A 16,432-nucleotide genomic window follows, 5' to 3' on the forward strand; every position below is an offset into this window, starting at 1 on the left:
AGCGCATGAATACCAAGATGAGAGCAGCCCTCACAGTTGAGAAGCGAGTGGCGATAGCCCTGTGGAAGCTTGCAACACCAGACAGCTACCGGTCAGTTGGGAATCAATTTGGAGTGGGCAAATCTGCTGTGGGGGCTGCTGTGATGCAAGTAGCCCACGCAATCAAAGATCTGCTGCTACCAAGGGTAGTGACTCTGGGAAATGTGCAGGTCATAGTGGATGGTTTTGCTGCAATGCGATTCCCTAACTGTGGTGGGGCCAAAGACGGAACCCATATCCCTATCTTGGCACCGGAGCACCAAGCCGGCGAGTACATAAACCGCAAGGGGTACTTTTCAATAGTGCCGCAAGCTCTGGTGGATCACAAGGGACGTTTCAGCAACATCAACGTAGGATGGCCGGGAAAGGTACATGACGCTCGCATCTTCAGGAACTCTGGTCTGTTTCAAAAGCTGCAGGAAGGGACTTTATTCCCAGACCAGAAAATAACTGTTGGGGATGTTGAAATGCCTATAGTTATCCTTGGGGACCCAGCCTACCCCTTAATGCCATGGCTCATGAAGCCATACACAGGCAGCCTGGACAGTAGTCAGGAGCTGTTCAACTACAGGCTGAGCAAGTGCAGAATGGTGGTAGAATGTGCATTTGGATGTTTAAAGGCGCGCTGGTGCAGTTTACTGACTCGGTTAGACCTCAGCTAAACCAATATTCCCACTGTTATTACTACTTGCTGTGCGCTCCATAATATCTGTGAGAGTAAGAGGGAGACGTTTATGGCGGGGTGGGAGGTTGAGGCAAATCGCCTGGCCGCTGGTTACGCACAGCCCGACACCAGGGCGGTTAGAAGAGCACAGGAGGGCGCGGTGCGCATCAGAGAAGCTTTGAAAACCAGTTTCATGACTGGACAGGCTACGGTGTGAAAGTTCTGTTTGTTTCTCCTTGATAAAACCCCCCACCCCTTGGTTCACTCTACTTCCCTGTAAGCTAACCACCCTCCCCTCCTCCCTTCGATCACCGCTTGCAGAGGCAATAAAGTCATTGTTGCTTCACATTCATGCATTCTTTATTCATTCATCACACAAATGGGGGATGACTACCAAGGTAGCCCAGGAGGGGTGGTGGAGGAGGGAAGGAAAATGCCACACAGCACTTTAAAAGTTTACAACTTTAAAATTTATTGAATGCCAGCCTTCTGTTTTTTGGGCAATCCTCTGTGGTGGAGTGGCTAGTTGGCCAGAGGCCCCCCCACTGCTTTCTTGGGCGTTTGGGTGAGGAGGCTATGGAATTTGGGGAGGAGGGTGGTTGGTTACACAGGGGCTGTAGCAGCGGTCTGTGCTCCAGCTGCCTTTGCTGCAGCTCAACCATACACTGGAGCATATTGGTTTGATCCTGAGAGCATATTTGTTTTGATACTGAGAGCTGGAAGGAGAAAGGAAGGGAGAGGAGAAGGAAACACACAGATCGTGAGGTTCTAACTTTGTATCCTAAGGGTGATGTATATGTGACGCCCATAGGGGTAAGGGTCCCTAAGCATAGGGTGTCTGATCAACCGGCTCAAGATAGACAGTTGCACAACTTCTCTTGCCCTAGGCACCATCAACCCAGCTAAGTCCCTGACCTGCAATGTGTTGGATAGCTGCAATAAATATGTTAATTAAATAAATATATAGGAGCATGGAGGTGAGCTGGAGAAATAAGAAGAATCTTTATTAAGTGAAAGTTTAATTCCACTGAGCTAAATTGAAATTACATGAATGAGCAAGGGAGGGGGAACTCTAGTTCAGTCCAGTGCCACAGAAACTCCCCGCATCAAAGCAGGTTGTCCAATCATAAGCATTACATCACCACAATTTACTCTGATTGGCTGATCAGACCTCAAGAGCTGGAAACATACTAGCCCCTTGTAAATAAAGCAGCATTTATGGCTGTCAAAAGTAGTTTCAATTGTTGTCAACTGCACCACAAATGAACTGAAAACATACCCAGCTTATGTGAGGAACAGATTCGCACCTGAGCCAGGCTAAGAACACTGTTGGGTTATTGTACATACCTTTGGAGTCAATAATTTAATTTTTTTTTTGGTATTGCATTTAATTTTGTTAAATCACAGTTACTTAAAAAGCCAGGTTATTTATCTGTCTGTTTCAAGACAATGAGTTCATTTCTGTCACTGTACTAATGAGTCCGGGATCATAGACAATCAAATTTACTACTGGTGTAGGACATTGAGGTGACTTTTCATGATCTTTATCGAGGCAAAACGCAGAGCTGGTATGGTTTTGGTGCATTTAACACTAAACTTGGTAGTGAAGCTATATCAATGTCCTTGGGGTCAACGAGAGATTTCAAGGTAAAATTCTGCAAAATCATTGTCAGTATCAAAAATATCTCCATCCGAGCCAGACCCTCTCCCACACAAATCCGTTTCCCTGCAATGAAAAAGGAATATTGAGGAGATGCAGGAGATCTTTCTTTGCAACATATGTTAAATACTGTTACAATGGAAGTAAACCTCCAGATTAAAATTAGATGCACAGAGTGATTCCGGGTAATGACATGGAGGATAATGACCGTCTCTCAGAGTTCAGGAAGGTATGAAAGCATTTGCGGTCTTAAGAAGCCACTCACAGATCATTTCAAAGGCTGAGTTCCACAGAGTAAGTAGCTCTTTAAATACAAATATGTGGAGACAGGTGGGGAGATAATGGGGTTTGAGGAAGAGTTAATGCAGGTCCCAAGTCAGTTAATATGTTTAAGGGGGGAATGACACAGTGGTTCTCGAGTGGAAGGTGGAATTAACAGGTAGCGAGGTGCAGGCATACTGAGTAGTAGGATGGAGAACAGCAAACAGGGTTTTTTAACAGAGTGACGGGATCTTCATTGATTGGAGTAAAGTTGAGAAGTTAAGCAGCCCCTACTGATCTCTCTCCCAGTGACTATGCAGACGGCTTCTGCCCTGTTGCATGTTACTCCCTTCAATTTTTTGCATGCACATTCAATCACAATACATCCACCGCGAGCTGACACAGACAGACAAAGGAAGATGTGAAGTTGCCAGGCAGAGTGGAGAGTAGTGCATGTTCAATTAGTTAAAAAACAGAATGGAGACCAACAGATACTTCGCTGTTGTGAGAGGCTCTGCTTCATGGCTGGCCCAAAAATGCTCTGCAGACTACAGTCTGAGAACTCTTTATATACTCAAGACAAAGCTAAGAGAGAATGGTCTGGGATCTGAAATAAACATGGCTTTTTTTACCTGCAGAAAAAGGCATGAAGAAGTCACTCTTCTTAAAGGCACCATTTTCATCCAAGAAATGTCCCGGGTTAAATTGCTCTGGCTTTGGAAATTCCCTGCTGTCACCTAGGACTGATTGCAGAGCAGGGAATATAGTAGTGCCCTGATTTAGTAAACACAGATAAAGAAAGTTTAAGTGGATACTGTTCAAAGTGAAAAGCCCACAGAATTCACTGAGCTGGGTAGTGGGACACATTTTTCTTTCCTTCATTTCCTTGCATCCCCGGGAAATTCATGCCTTCAACCAGAACTAGAAATACTCAGATTCCATGACAAAAGGTAACCCCACCAAACTGCAGCCCACCTGGAACAACTAGATCCTGGAATTTCATGAGAAAAGCTGCTCCCATTAGGTTACCACCCTGGTTTCTACATCAAACAGGTTTGGGAAAGTCTGGCTAAGATCCAGAAGTGTTAGGTGCATCTCTCAGCTGCTATTTGAAAGCATTTGAGTTTCCCTGGTCTTTATAGTTTAGTCATCACACCAATAATTTCCCCATAACTAACTAACACCAAGACAACAATGCTAAAAAGCCCTATACAACTCAAAGTGAAACTCAGTTAGCAACCTAAGACATGATCACTGCGAGTTGTTGTGCATATTAACACCTCAGAATGTCTAAAGCTTGGTGGAGATGGAATCAGCTCAGAAATTGAACTCCCCAAAGAGACTCCCAAAAAGAGGGAAACTATTGCACACTTGTTTGATATCTATTCCATATCTAAAAGCTTGAACGAGGCTCTAAGCCTGTCTTCTGGAAGGAGAGCTGAGTCTGCAGAATGCAGGGTTCTGTTCTTCTTCGTGCAATAATAACTGGAATGTTGTTGGTAACTGTGAAAAACACCTGTCATGCTCAAACCAGGGCAAACATTTCTATTGTGAATAATTCAAAACTGAAAAAAGGAAAACGTAGAACTGGATTTTTCAGAGAAATGTTGAGAACTAACCTTGGGGATAACATATTGTCTGAAGTGAGTGTCTCTGGTCACTGCATGTGGGACACCCATCGGGACAAGGTTAATGAATCTCTGCATCTCATGTATCACAGCATCTGTGTAGGGCATCTGGCTTCGGTCCGCCATGCAGGGGCTTCGGCTTCGGCCAATCACACGGTCAATCTCTTCATGAACTTTCACTGTCATCAAATGAACAAGGTTAACAATAAAGCTAAAGAACAGGATTCCCATAATTTTGCCCCCATTCTGTCACACAGTCAGAAATATACACGTCTCAGCAGATACATGTTGGGAATATAACAAGTTATAACAATATAACAGTTAGTTTTGGGTTACTGAAACTATTGTACGTGGTATCTAGGACAAAATGTCTATAATGTAATTATTAGGGCAGTGATATGGCTCATGCCTGGTTATGTTATAAAAGAGAGCACAGTATGATGTTATCACCAGAGCATATAACTAACTGCTACACAAGAGATTGAGGCCTAAAATTTTCCCACACCAAAGTCAATCATCCACATGAGCATGGAGGAAGCTGATGAGGTGGGAATTAGCGCTGTATATTAACTGGGTTTTGATAAATCTCTTGCACTGACAGAGTTTTGATTTAAGCCCTTACTGAATCCTGACACCTACAAGATGATTAAATCCTAAAACGAAATGGCTTTGCCTTAATTCGAGGGGAGGGTGCCAGTCTGACAGCCCGAGAATGCAAAGGTACCTGTTACCCACAGACCAGGCACCATCTGGCCAATGGCAGCGCAGGCTTCCCCCACACAAACACATACACTTTCCCCTGGCTTGTGAGCCTTAATGTGAACCGCGAGGTGAGAAAGGAATCCAGTCACAAGGGCCTACTCAGTCTGAAGGCCCTCTGCTGAGACTGCCCATAAGGAGGCCGAGTAATGGCAGTTGTGATGGTGCTTTTCAAATGCAGACACCTGTCCACACAAACTGAACTAAAACACCCATCCCCAAACACCTCTCTCACAAATCAGCCTGCACACAGTGGTGACATGGCTCACTTCCAGCCCAAGCCAGATTTGATCTAGTGACTTAAGGGACAGGGATCTGTACCCCATTACAGATTCCTTGAGCCATGCAATCCCCTCACCTCTCCAAAACTTAAAATTGTGTGTGTGTCTGTGGGGTACCTTCTATATCTGGGTATTTCAGAAGAATCAGGAGTCCATGTCTCAGGGTGGTGCTGGATGTCCCTGTTCCAGCAAGGAATAAATCCAATGTGCTTCTCACCAAGTTTTCAGTGTTAAATTCTGACTGGCCGTTCTGTTGCTCCTGTAGAGAGACTTGTTATAGTTGTTGGATCATTGACTTTAAGTGTGGGATCTATTCATACAGGCCCAAACCCTCTCATCTTCTACCTGCTCTGTGACCCACTCGGCATCTTTATAAAAATCCTTACAGAAAATGGGGCACGGCCCTGGAGATTGCAGTAGCACTTCGCGGGTGATTTAGGCCATTGCTGTGGAAATAGGTGGTCTTTTGTAAAAGAGAAGAACTGGAGCATTACAGTAACTAGGTTAGTTTTCATCTGTATTTCTAACGGTTAAAATTGAATTTGTTGTTGTTGATTCCTTTGCTTTCCTATTTTGTTTGCCTGGGCAGCACGAATGGCCTTGATAACCTTGAATTAGAAAGGAAACCAAATGTTTCTAACCAGTTTTTAATCTTGGAGCCAGATGGATTGAGTCTGATGCTCCAAAGGAGGCAAAAACCCACGAAAACACAAATGCCTGGCTACCTGGTGAATGAGGAGTGCACTGATAGAACTTGTAATAGGCTGTCGTTGCAAAATATTACATGAGATTAGCAGGAGGGGTTTCCAAAGAAGCAGATGGTAGGTTAGGTCTGTAGGGGTGGGCATAGGCAGCCTTTTGAAACTGGTTTCTCCTGCTAACTCCACTGAGGCTAACACAGAACAGTAAAAGTGCCTCTGTCCACCGACTTAATAAAACCTCTTTCAATGGCTAAATTACAAACAGAACCAATCTATCTGTTTCCAAGTGCTTTTGATACCTGCTTTGGGTGCTCTGTCCTTTTAAGATGTCTATACTGCAATAAAAAACCCACGGCTGGCCTGGGTCAGCTGACTCGGGCTCGTGGGGATCGGGTTGAGGGGCTATAATATTGCAGTGTAGACATACGGACTTGGGCTGTAGCCCTGGGTCTGAGGCCCAGGAAGAGGGAAGAGTCTCAGAACCTGGGCTACAGTCTAAGTACCAACATCTACACTGCAATATTATAACCCTGCAGACCGAGCCCTTCAAGCCCAAGTCAGCTGACCTGAGCCAGCCGTGGCTGTGCTGTGGGTCTTTCATTGCAGTGTGCACATACCCTTAGATTTGTCTTCCTCACTGGTGTAGTCCCACTGGCATCACCGGCACTACTCACACAAATGAGGTGAGCAGGGCTTGCCTTTTAGAATGTAAATCCCAGGGGCAGAGACCAGGTCTGCCTTTGGGTCTTGTACAGAGTGATAAATACCCACGATATGTATAACCCACTCCACAGCAAAGGGGAAGGGCGGCTGCCCTCACATACCTGTTCCATTTTGATGAGGAAAGCATCGATGAAGTCTCGAGGGCAGCTGAGATCCAGAGACTCTTTGTGCATCTTCACTCTCTCCAGAACAAAGCTTTTAAATTTCTCCGAATTTTTAATTAACTTGTGATGAGGCCCAGGTATATAATCCATGAGAGTTGGGAAAAAATTGTACAGCTAGAAGGATGGAAGGAAAAGCACACCGTGGTTTATCTGGACACACCAAATAATCAATTGACCCAATTGACTCAGTTACAGCAGCACAATACGATACTTTTGTGGCACGTTCCTGTGCAAATGCATTCGAAAGAACGTCTCATGCTTCACTAACTCATTCTACTCAATACACACATATTCCTCACAGAAACTGCAGTGACACTCAGTTCTATTCGCTACAATAAACTCCATTATTTCCAACACAAAAGCATCACCAATACAAACGTGCTGTTCTTGAAAATCACACTCAGGTTCCCACACCTAGCTCAGATTTTCATAGGCAGAAATAAAACATAAAAGATATCTTAGTCTTCCTCAGGTTGGAATCAAGGGGCCAAATTCTCTGCTGCTGGAACTCCATTGATTTTGACTGAGTTCGACTGTTGTGCATTTGGTGAGATTTTCAGCAATGGGATGTGTGGGTGGCTGTGTACTAGAAACGAAAAGGAGTTTGCTTTGCAGGTGAGGAATGTGACCACATTCAGGTATCCCATTGTGAATATACTAAGGCATGTGAATTGCAATGATTTGGATGCTAATGTTTTAATTGGCAGTTTTCTTGATTTTTACCAATAGTGTTGAAAGGGAATGTCCTTGAGCCAACGTAATTCTGAGCAAATAAAGTGGTTTGTGTGGGAATTTAAATAATCCTTAGAAACAAGTTTGAGGCTGGGATTGGTAATAGCTGCAAGTCTTATGAGGAGAACAGGAACATTATGGGAACGAAATAATTATTTAAGGAAAAGTAACAGTGAAAGAAAGAAAGATCTATCCCTTCCCCCATTACAAAGGAGAAGAGTGGAAAAAACCACTGAACACACCTGTCCCAGGAAAGAGCGGAAGAGTTCATTGTTTTCCTCTGTGAGATTAATAAATGCCAGAAACTTCTGATCTTCATAGTCAAACCGGTTCCCAAAGACAACGGAGCAGATGATGTTGGAGACAGCATGGGTGAGAGGGATGGTGGGGTCAAAGGGTCGCTCTGCAACAAAACCAAGCCAGAGTCCAATTTTTAATTCAGTATTTTCACCTACAGCATCACATCCATTGATGTTATTGGGAAGTTCTGGATGTCCTGGCCCCAGGCCGAGAGTGCAGTCCCGAATATTCATTGGGGAGGGTGAGTTCTGGTGTCACAGTTCCAGGGTGAGCTGGGCTTTAGACCCCCCTCAGTCCCTCTCCAGACCCCACCTCAGGTGACAGGCTGAGTTCCTGCCATGCTCTGAATGGGAGGAACCCCGCAGTGTAACCACCCTTGGACTGGATAGCTGAGCAGCAGACTCACTACTTCCCAACTATATTAGCATGACAGGCTGCTCTGTGCTGGGCACCTGTGAGCCCTTTCCCTCCAGGGACCTGTGACCAGCGGGTGATCAAAGCAATTCAAAAAAAACCAATCTCCAAAACAAAGTGTTATTTATCCACTCAAAAGTATGCAGCACACAGAGCAAAAACAAGAAACAATAAAGGCTTCTACACACATTCCTTTTACCGAAACAATCTCTCCTTGCAAGCTTCGGTAAGTTCCATTCAGCCCAGTTACCTCCATCTCACTCAACTCCCTTCCTGCTTCGGTGAGACTCTCTAAGATTTTAGTATCCCAGTTGGATACTAGTTTCTGTGGGAAGACAATACTTCGCCAATTAACTGAAGCTAAGCTATGCAGTATTCAAGGGAATTGTCTACAAGACTTCACCCCTCTGACCTGAGACCACATTGCACAGCGAGAACATCCAGAAGCAGCATTTTCTCCATGCAGTGTGTTCTCGCCTCACAGCAGACTCCTGCTCCTGGCCCTCACCCAGGCAGATTTCTTTTATCTACAGGAGCAGCTGCCCTTGTCTCAGGATACACACGAGGCAAGAGCAGTAAAGTGGCTCTCCCTTGTTTCTGAATCACGGGTGGGGAAGGTTCTCCGTGCATTCTCCTCTCATACACACAATTCACCAAGATGGACAGTCAACTTCATTTTAGCCCTTAATGGTGTACTGTACATTGCAAGAGGTGGGATGGTCTTGTGGTTAAGGCAATGGCCTGGGTCTCAGGAAATCTGGATACAATTCCCAGCTCTGCCACAAACTTCCAGGTGTGACCTTGAGCAAGTCACTTAATCTCTCTGTGTTTCAGTTCCCCATCTCTAAAAGAGAGAAAATAATTCTTCCTTTCTCCACTTTTTCTTCAGCATGTGTATTTAATATGTACGTTGCTTGGGGCAGGGATGGTCTCAAACTGTTTGTTAGCACAACCCATAGGCGAAGGATCCCCAGCCTTGGCTGGGACCTCTAGAAACTAATAGAATATAAATAAATAAATAATAAAAGCATCATCATCTCCTAGGAAGCACTGTAAATTTACACAGTGATTTCAAACTTTCCTCGGGAGACCATCCCCATGCAGTGTAGGAGTCAGACTCGTATCAGACATCTCGCAGAGAAGAAAATCAGAATAAGCAAGCTGTAGGCCTGAGTGTCTTATTAGCCCAACACACGGAAGATAAACTAATCCATTCTAACATGGTTCACTGTGTTAGCTTCTGCCTGCTCTGGACAAACATTTTCCATTTGCCCGTTGGCCACAGATCAGAGGGTCGAAAACATGGGAAATAACAGCCAGGAAAGGTCATCTCGGGAACTTTTCTCACATATTTTTCCTTTATATTAAACACAGGTTGTTATATGTGCAGCAAATGGCTTGAGTTATAAGGTGTTTGAACCAAAGTTAAGATCACAAAATAAAGGAAGACAAGAATCTTTAGCTGACTCCTCAGTTTCCGAATTACAAGCAGCAATTCCCCACCGTGTGTGTTTCTGAGCCTTTCCACCAGAAAACAGGCTTCCTCCTGGATCCGTTCCTCAATGCTTTTCTTCCCCATCCCAAAGTTTCTGAGCGTGGTGAGGGCAAATCGGCGAAGCTGCTTCCACCGCTCCCCATTGCTGAATATAATGCCTGGAAAAGGGAGGAGAATAGGAAAGAAGGGTGGGGGCAGACTCAATTTGCTAAATTTCTAACCTAGGGAAACATGGGTCATTGAAAGGTTCAACGTCAAGGCAAACATTATTGTATTTGTGTTGTACTGGAGACCCTGGATTACATTTTTTCTGTATGTAACTCAAAATCCCACACGTTAATCTCATTGCTGTTTATAGCAATTATGAACAAGAAAAATAATTCCATTGATTGCCACGCGCAATGGCTGTATTTTGTTCTCTAACACAGTGTAAACTGTCACAGTAATTAGAGCAAAGTACATAATACTGGTACCATGTAAAAATAAGAAATACACTGGACATGAATAAGTGGCTATAGTGAGTATCCCTCAAAGAGCAGGACTAAATGAAACACCAACGGTCTTCTCAGTCGTTTTCTCCACATACAGAGAACATCAGCGCTACATGCTGAAGTTGTTAGCAATATACCTGCTCCTTTGGCAAGCTTGTCAGCCAGTGCCAGTTTTCCTCTTCCACTGAACTCATCCCCTTGATCAATCAGAGCTTCCTTCACAGCCTCCTGTCCATACAGCACCACAACCCGCTGTGAGCCTAAGCATATTGTGAAAACCGGGCCATACTTTGCACTGAGCTGTAAAAGATTAACACAAAGGACCAATACGTTTTTACTAAATCCACTTAAGAATAAGAAGGAGAGTGGATCAAATTACAAACTGGTGAAAGAGCTCTCCTGCCACCAAGGATTACACTTAAAAAAGGGATAACAGGTACCTAAATGGAAAATGTAGATCCTGAAAACCACCAGCTAACCCTCTAGGCACCTCAACTCCCTCAGTGCCTAAGTTTCCACCTTTGAATTCCCGGAGGCACTTATAAAATCTGTGGCTGGGCATGCACACGGCTACCTCAGTCCTTATGGCCAGCGCCTAACACACGCCCGAGCCCTGTCTGGATCCTCAAATGCAGTGTTGCCCTCCCTCGCTCATCTGCTCTTAAAGCTCACCTAACAGATTAGATCCATACAACATGCACCAGAAGAGGAGGAGGAGGTGCCTCCCTCCCCTCCCGCCCCAATCACTTTTAGTTTAGTGGGAATGCTACTCACCTGGGATGTGGGAGAGCCGGGTTTAATTCCCCCCCATACCTGATGTGAAGAAGGGATCTGAATCCAGGTCTCCCCTCTCTTTGGAGAGTGCCCTAAACCACCATGCTGTGGGTCATTCTGGAGCAGGACTCTCTCCATCTTTCCTGTTGAAGCTGTTCCATTGCATATCAATAAGTGAATAGTCATTGGGAAAGGAACTTGGGTCTCCCATATCCTGGGTGAGCGACCTAGGCCTAACCACTAGGATATAGAGTCAGTCTCACCCTCTCTCTGGAGCAGCTGCCAAGGAAAGGTGAGTCCACCAGAATGCTGGACCTGAGTCCTCCTATAAGGCAATTTACCCCTGGATGTGTGTGGGGAGAGGAGCCCTTTTACAATCACTGTCCTTTCTGGATCTCCACCCAGGAGGGATATGTCAACTTTACAGAGTAGAGCAACAGTCTAGGCCTTACCCTTGTCCTGTGAAGAAGGCAAGTATCATTAGATCAATTTTACAAGAGGGAAACATACAAAGAACTTTGGTGGTTTCCCCAGGCACACACATGTAATCAGTTGCGGAGCTGGGACCAGAACCTAGGGCTGCTGTCTGCTTCCCTGCTTAACCCACCAGACCACACTCCCCACTGCAGGATAATCTGTACAGGCTGCAGCACAACTGAGAGGGTGTATTCTGGTTTACCTGTGAATAAGACACATTATCATAAAAATAACACATTGCCAGGAAGAGGTTGTATCTAGCATTCAAGATTAAATATTTCTGTGGAAAAAATATTCAGCCTTAAACATGAGGAGTTGAGCCACTGTGCAAACCCCAGAAATTTCAGAGTTCTCTTTCCACAGTCTCTGCTTAAAACCCACCTGAGCCAAAGCCCTGGATAAGGAGAAAGCCCCCTTACCTCATGTATAGATTGGGGCAAGTTCCTCATATTCAGCTGCAGCGTGTTCCCTATGATGGGAAAAGCAAGAGGGCCAGGTGGCAGCTTCCCACTTCCAGACACCTTTCTCCATACTGAAAGGAAAAGAAGGCAAGAGACACAAATCACCAGGAAAACACTTGTTGCTCCCAGAGGTTCCATTGCAGAGTGTAGCAATTATTCTGGGTTCTAACTGGGGGTTACTTTGTATTTCAGAATCCATCTTTTATATACTGTATGCTGCAAAAGTACAATGGCAAGTGCAAGCAATTAGCCAATTGCAGTTCTCAATTCTTCTGGGTCAACAAGATTATCTAGGGCTCAGGAAGGGTTACTGGATATTGACAAACTAGGAATGAACTCCTTTGAACCTTTGTTTGCTGATCATCTGTGTTTGCCCCTTGTGTACTCACTGACAGAGCAAAAAATTAATCATCATGTGAAACCTTCTAAGGCTCTACAAACTTCCATGAACTCACCATCCTCCATCTGCACGTATCTTGAGAGGCTTGGTACCAGCTGGAACATACAATGGTGAGTGCCTTTCATGCTGCTATGCAGGATTCAGATTGAGGCTGGAGGAATAGAATTAACAGCTGAGAAAACTGCTGTTACACCCCCTCCCCTGCCAGCCCCTCTCTGAGCCGGCCACCATCTTGGCTTTTCCTCTTGTTGCCCTCCCAGGCCCACTGGCTAACTTAAGACACAGGTGTGAGGAGTCTAAAGCACCGCTGCCTGAGACAGGTGCTAAGTGTGCCTGCAACTGGCAGAGGGAGGGGCAGGAGCCGCCATCACCAGGGTCTTTTTCCTGGAGGAGGGCCAGGAGCAGCCCCACAGGGCCCCTTGCAGAGGCATCTAAAAGTTCCTTCTGAGAGTCAGAGAACTGTGGCAGAGACAGTCTACCAAAAAAAGTTATCTAGGGCCTCTTCACTGATTTCTTCTTCAGCTAAATATCATTTAGATGAAACTGTTTATTAATATCTGACTGTGTTGTATATAATTTATTGCTACTATCGTGAACAGGAGCAATCTTATTTCTGAAAGCCTTATGCTTAAATCTGTGTGCCAACAGCTTGCCAGCTCTCTTGCCAAATTCCAAGTAGTTTTGCTTCAAACAGAATAAAGCAAACTCAGCCTTTCGGGACAGAAGTTTGTTGATTTCATAGCTTAGATTGATGAGGGTTCTGAGTTTCTCTGGAGAAAGGATAGAAGCACAGTCTACATCCAAGGCCTTAGGGTATGTCTACACTACGAAATTAGGTCGAATTTATAGAAGTTGGTTTTTTAGAAATGTTTTTTATATATTCGAGTGTATGTGTTCCCACAGAAAATGCTCTAAGTGCATTAACTCGGCGGAGTGCTTCCACAGTACCGAGGCAAGCGTCGACTTCCGGAGTGTTGCACTGTGGGTAGCTATCCCACAGTTCAAACAGTCTCCGCTGCCTATTGGAATTCTGGGTTGAGATCCCAATGCCTGATGGGGCTAAAACATTGTCGCAGGTGGTTCTGGGTACATGTCGTCAGGCCCCCCTTCCCTGCCTCCCTCCGTAAAAGCAGCAGTAGACAATCGTTTCGCGCCTTTTTTCTTGAGTTACCTGTGCAGACGCCATACCACGGCAAGCATGGAGCCCGCTCAGATAACCGTCACCGTATGTCTCCTGGGTGCTGGCAGACGTGGTACTGCATTGCTCCACAGCAGCAGCAACCCCTTGCCTTGTGGCAGCAGACGGTACGATAGGACTGGTAGCCGTCATCGTCATGTCCGATGTGCTCCTGGCCGACGTGGGGACGCCTGGGCAGACATGGGTGCAGGGACTACATTAGAAGTGACTTGACCAGGTCATTCTCTTTAGTCCTGCAGTCAGTCCTATTGAACCATCTTATGGTGAGCAAGCAGGCGATACGGATTGCTAGCAGTCCTATTGTACCATCTTCTGCCGGGCAGGCAAGAGATGAGGATGGCTAGCAGTCCTATTGTACCATCTTCTGCCGAGCAGCCATGAGATGTGGATGGCTTGCAGTCCTTCTGCACCGTCTGCTGCCAGCCAAAGATGTAAAAGATAGATGGAGTGGATCAAAACAAGAAATAGACCAGATTTGTTTTGTACTCATTTGCTTCCCCTCCCCGCCCCCCGTCTAGGGGACTCATTCCTCTAGGTCACTCTGCAGTCACTCACTGAGAAGGTGCAGCGAGGTAAATCTAGCCACGTATCAATCAGAGGCCAGACCAACCTGCTTGTTCCAATAAGAACAATTACTTAGGTGCACCATTTCTTATTGGAACCCTCCGTGAAGTCCTGCCTGAAATACTCCTTGATGTAAAGCCACCCCCTTTGTTGATTTTAATTCCCTGTAAGCCAACCCTGTCAGCCATGTCGTCAGTCGCCCCTCCCTCCGTCAGAGCAATGGCAGACAATCGTTCCGAGCCTTTTTTCTGTGCGGACGCAATACCAAGGCAAGCATGGAGGCCGCTCAGCTCACTTTGGCAATTAGGAGCACATTAAACACCACACGCATTATCCAGCAGTATATGCAGCACCTTAACCTGGCAGAGCGATACCGGGCGAGGAGGCGACGTCAGCGCGGTCACGTGAGTGATCAGGACATGGACACAGATTTCTCTGAAAGCATGGGCCCTGCCAATGCAGGGCATCATGGTGCTAATGGGGCAGGTTCATGCGGTGGAACGCCGATTCTGGGCTCGGGAAACAAGCACAGACTGGTGGAACCGCATAGTGTTGCAAGTCTGGGACAATTCCCAGTGGCTGCGAAACTTTCGCATGCGTAGGGGCACTTTCATGGAACTTTGTGACTGGCTTTCCCCTGCCCTGAAGCGCATGAATACCAAGATGAGAGCAGCCCTCACAGTTGAGAAGCGAGTGGCGATAGCCCTGTGGAAGCTTGCAACACCAGACAGCTACCGGTCAGTTGGGAATGAATTTGGAGTGGGGAAATCTACTGTGGGGGCTGCTGTGATGCAAGTAGCCCACGCAATCAAAGATCTGCTGCTACCAAGGGTAGTGACTCTGGGAAATGTGCAGGTCATAGTGGATGGTTTTGCTGCAATGCGATTCCCTAACTGTGGTGGGGCCAAAGACGGAACCCATATCCCTATCTTGGCACCGGAGCACCAAGCCGGCGAGTACATAAACCGCAAGGGGTACTTTTCAATAGTGCCGCAAGCTCTGGTGGATCACAAGGGACGTTTCAGCAACATCAACGTAGGATGGCCGGGAAAGGTACATGACGCTCGCATCTTCAGGAACTCTGGTCTGTTTCAAAAGCTGCAGGAAGGGACTTTATTCCCAGACCAGAAAATAACCGTTGGGGATGTTGAAATGCCTATAGTTATCCTTGGGGACCCAGCCTACCCCTTAATGCCATGGCTCATGAAGCAGTACACAGGCAGCCTGGACAGTAGTCAGGAGCTGTTCAACTACAGGCTGAGCAAGTGCAGAATGGTGGTAGAATGTGCATTTGGACGTTTAAAGGCGCGCTGGCGCAGTTTACTGACTCGGTTAGACCTCAGCTAAACCAATATTCCCACTGTTATTACTGCTTGCTGTGCGTTCCATAATATCTGTGAGAGTAAGAGGGAGACGTTTATGGCGGGGTGGGAGGTTGAGGCAAATCGCCTGGCCGCTGGTTACGCACAGCCCGACACCAGGGCGGTTAGAAGAGCACAGGAGGGCGCGGTGCGCATCAGAGAAGCTTTGAAAACCAGTTTCATGACTGGACAGGCTACGGTGTGAAAGTTCTGTTTGTTTCTCCTTGATAAAACCCCCCACCCCTTGGTTCACTCTACTTCCCTGTAAGCTAACCACCCTCCCCTCCTCCCTTCGATCACCGCTTGCAGAGGCAATAAAGTCATTGTTGCTTCACATTCATGCATTCTTTATTCATTCATCACACAAATAGGGGGATGACTACCAAGGTAGCCCAGGAGGGGTGGTGGAGGAGGGAAGGAAAATGCCACACAGCACTTTAAAAGTTTACAACTTTAAAATTTATTGAATGCCAGCCTTCTGTTTTTTGGGCAATCCTCTGTGGTGGAGTGGCTGGTTGGCCAGAGGCCCCCCCACTGCTTTCTTGGGCATCTGGGTGAGGAGGCTATGGAACTTGGGGAGGAGGGTGGTTGGTTACACAGGGGCTGTAGCAGCGGTCTGTGCTCCAGCTGCCTTTGCTGCAGCTCAACCATACACTGGAGCATATTGGTTTGATCCTCCAGCAGCCTCAGCATTGAATCCTGCCTCCTCTCATCACGCTGCCGCCACATTTGAGCTTCAGCCCTCTCTTCAGCCCGCCACCTACTCTCTTCAGCCCGCCACCTCTCCTCCCGGTCATTTTGTGCTTTCCTGCACTCTGACATTATTTGCCTCCATGCATTCGTCTGTGCTCTGTCAGTGTGGGAGGACAGCATGAGCTCAGAGAA

At 46.3% G+C, this 16,432-nt stretch overlaps 1 protein-coding gene across 1 annotated transcript; it reads right to left on the reverse strand.

Annotated features, from left to right (window-relative positions):
* Nucleotides 1-1,743: 1,743 nt before the first annotated feature.
* Nucleotides 1,744-12,162, reverse strand: LOC119566830 (cytochrome P450 2H2-like). The gene is made up of 9 exons (XM_037905118.2): nucleotides 11,983-12,162; nucleotides 10,450-10,612; nucleotides 9,830-9,979; nucleotides 7,855-8,015; nucleotides 6,818-6,994; nucleotides 5,410-5,551; nucleotides 4,244-4,431; nucleotides 3,257-3,398; nucleotides 1,744-2,429 (listed from the first exon to the last, which is right to left on the reverse strand). The coding sequence occupies exons 1-9, from the start codon at nucleotides 12,160-12,162 to the stop codon at nucleotides 2,248-2,250; spliced, it is 1,485 nt and encodes a 494-aa protein (XP_037761046.1). The 3' UTR covers nucleotides 1,744-2,247.
* Between the last annotated feature and the right edge of the window lie 4,270 nt (nucleotides 12,163-16,432).

This window comes from Chelonia mydas, chromosome 7 (genome assembly GCF_015237465.2).
Source record: "Chelonia mydas isolate rCheMyd1 chromosome 7, rCheMyd1.pri.v2, whole genome shotgun sequence".
Taxonomy (NCBI): domain Eukaryota; kingdom Metazoa; phylum Chordata; order Testudines; family Cheloniidae; genus Chelonia; species Chelonia mydas.

Excerpts from the sequence above, each read along its gene's own strand:
- LOC119566830 (XM_037905118.2), bottom strand. The coding sequence starts at position 12,162 with ATGGAACCTCTGGGAGCAACAAGTGTTTTCCTGGTGATTTGTGTCTCT. Across the intron at positions 4,432-5,409 it reads GAAATACCCAGATATAGAAG|TGAAAGTTCATGAAGAGATT; the intron begins GTACCCCACAGA and ends ATTTGATGACAG. Across the intron at positions 2,430-3,256 it reads CTTCATGCCTTTTTCTGCAG|GGAAACGGATTTGTGTGGGA; the intron begins GTAAAAAAAGCC and ends TTTTCATTGCAG.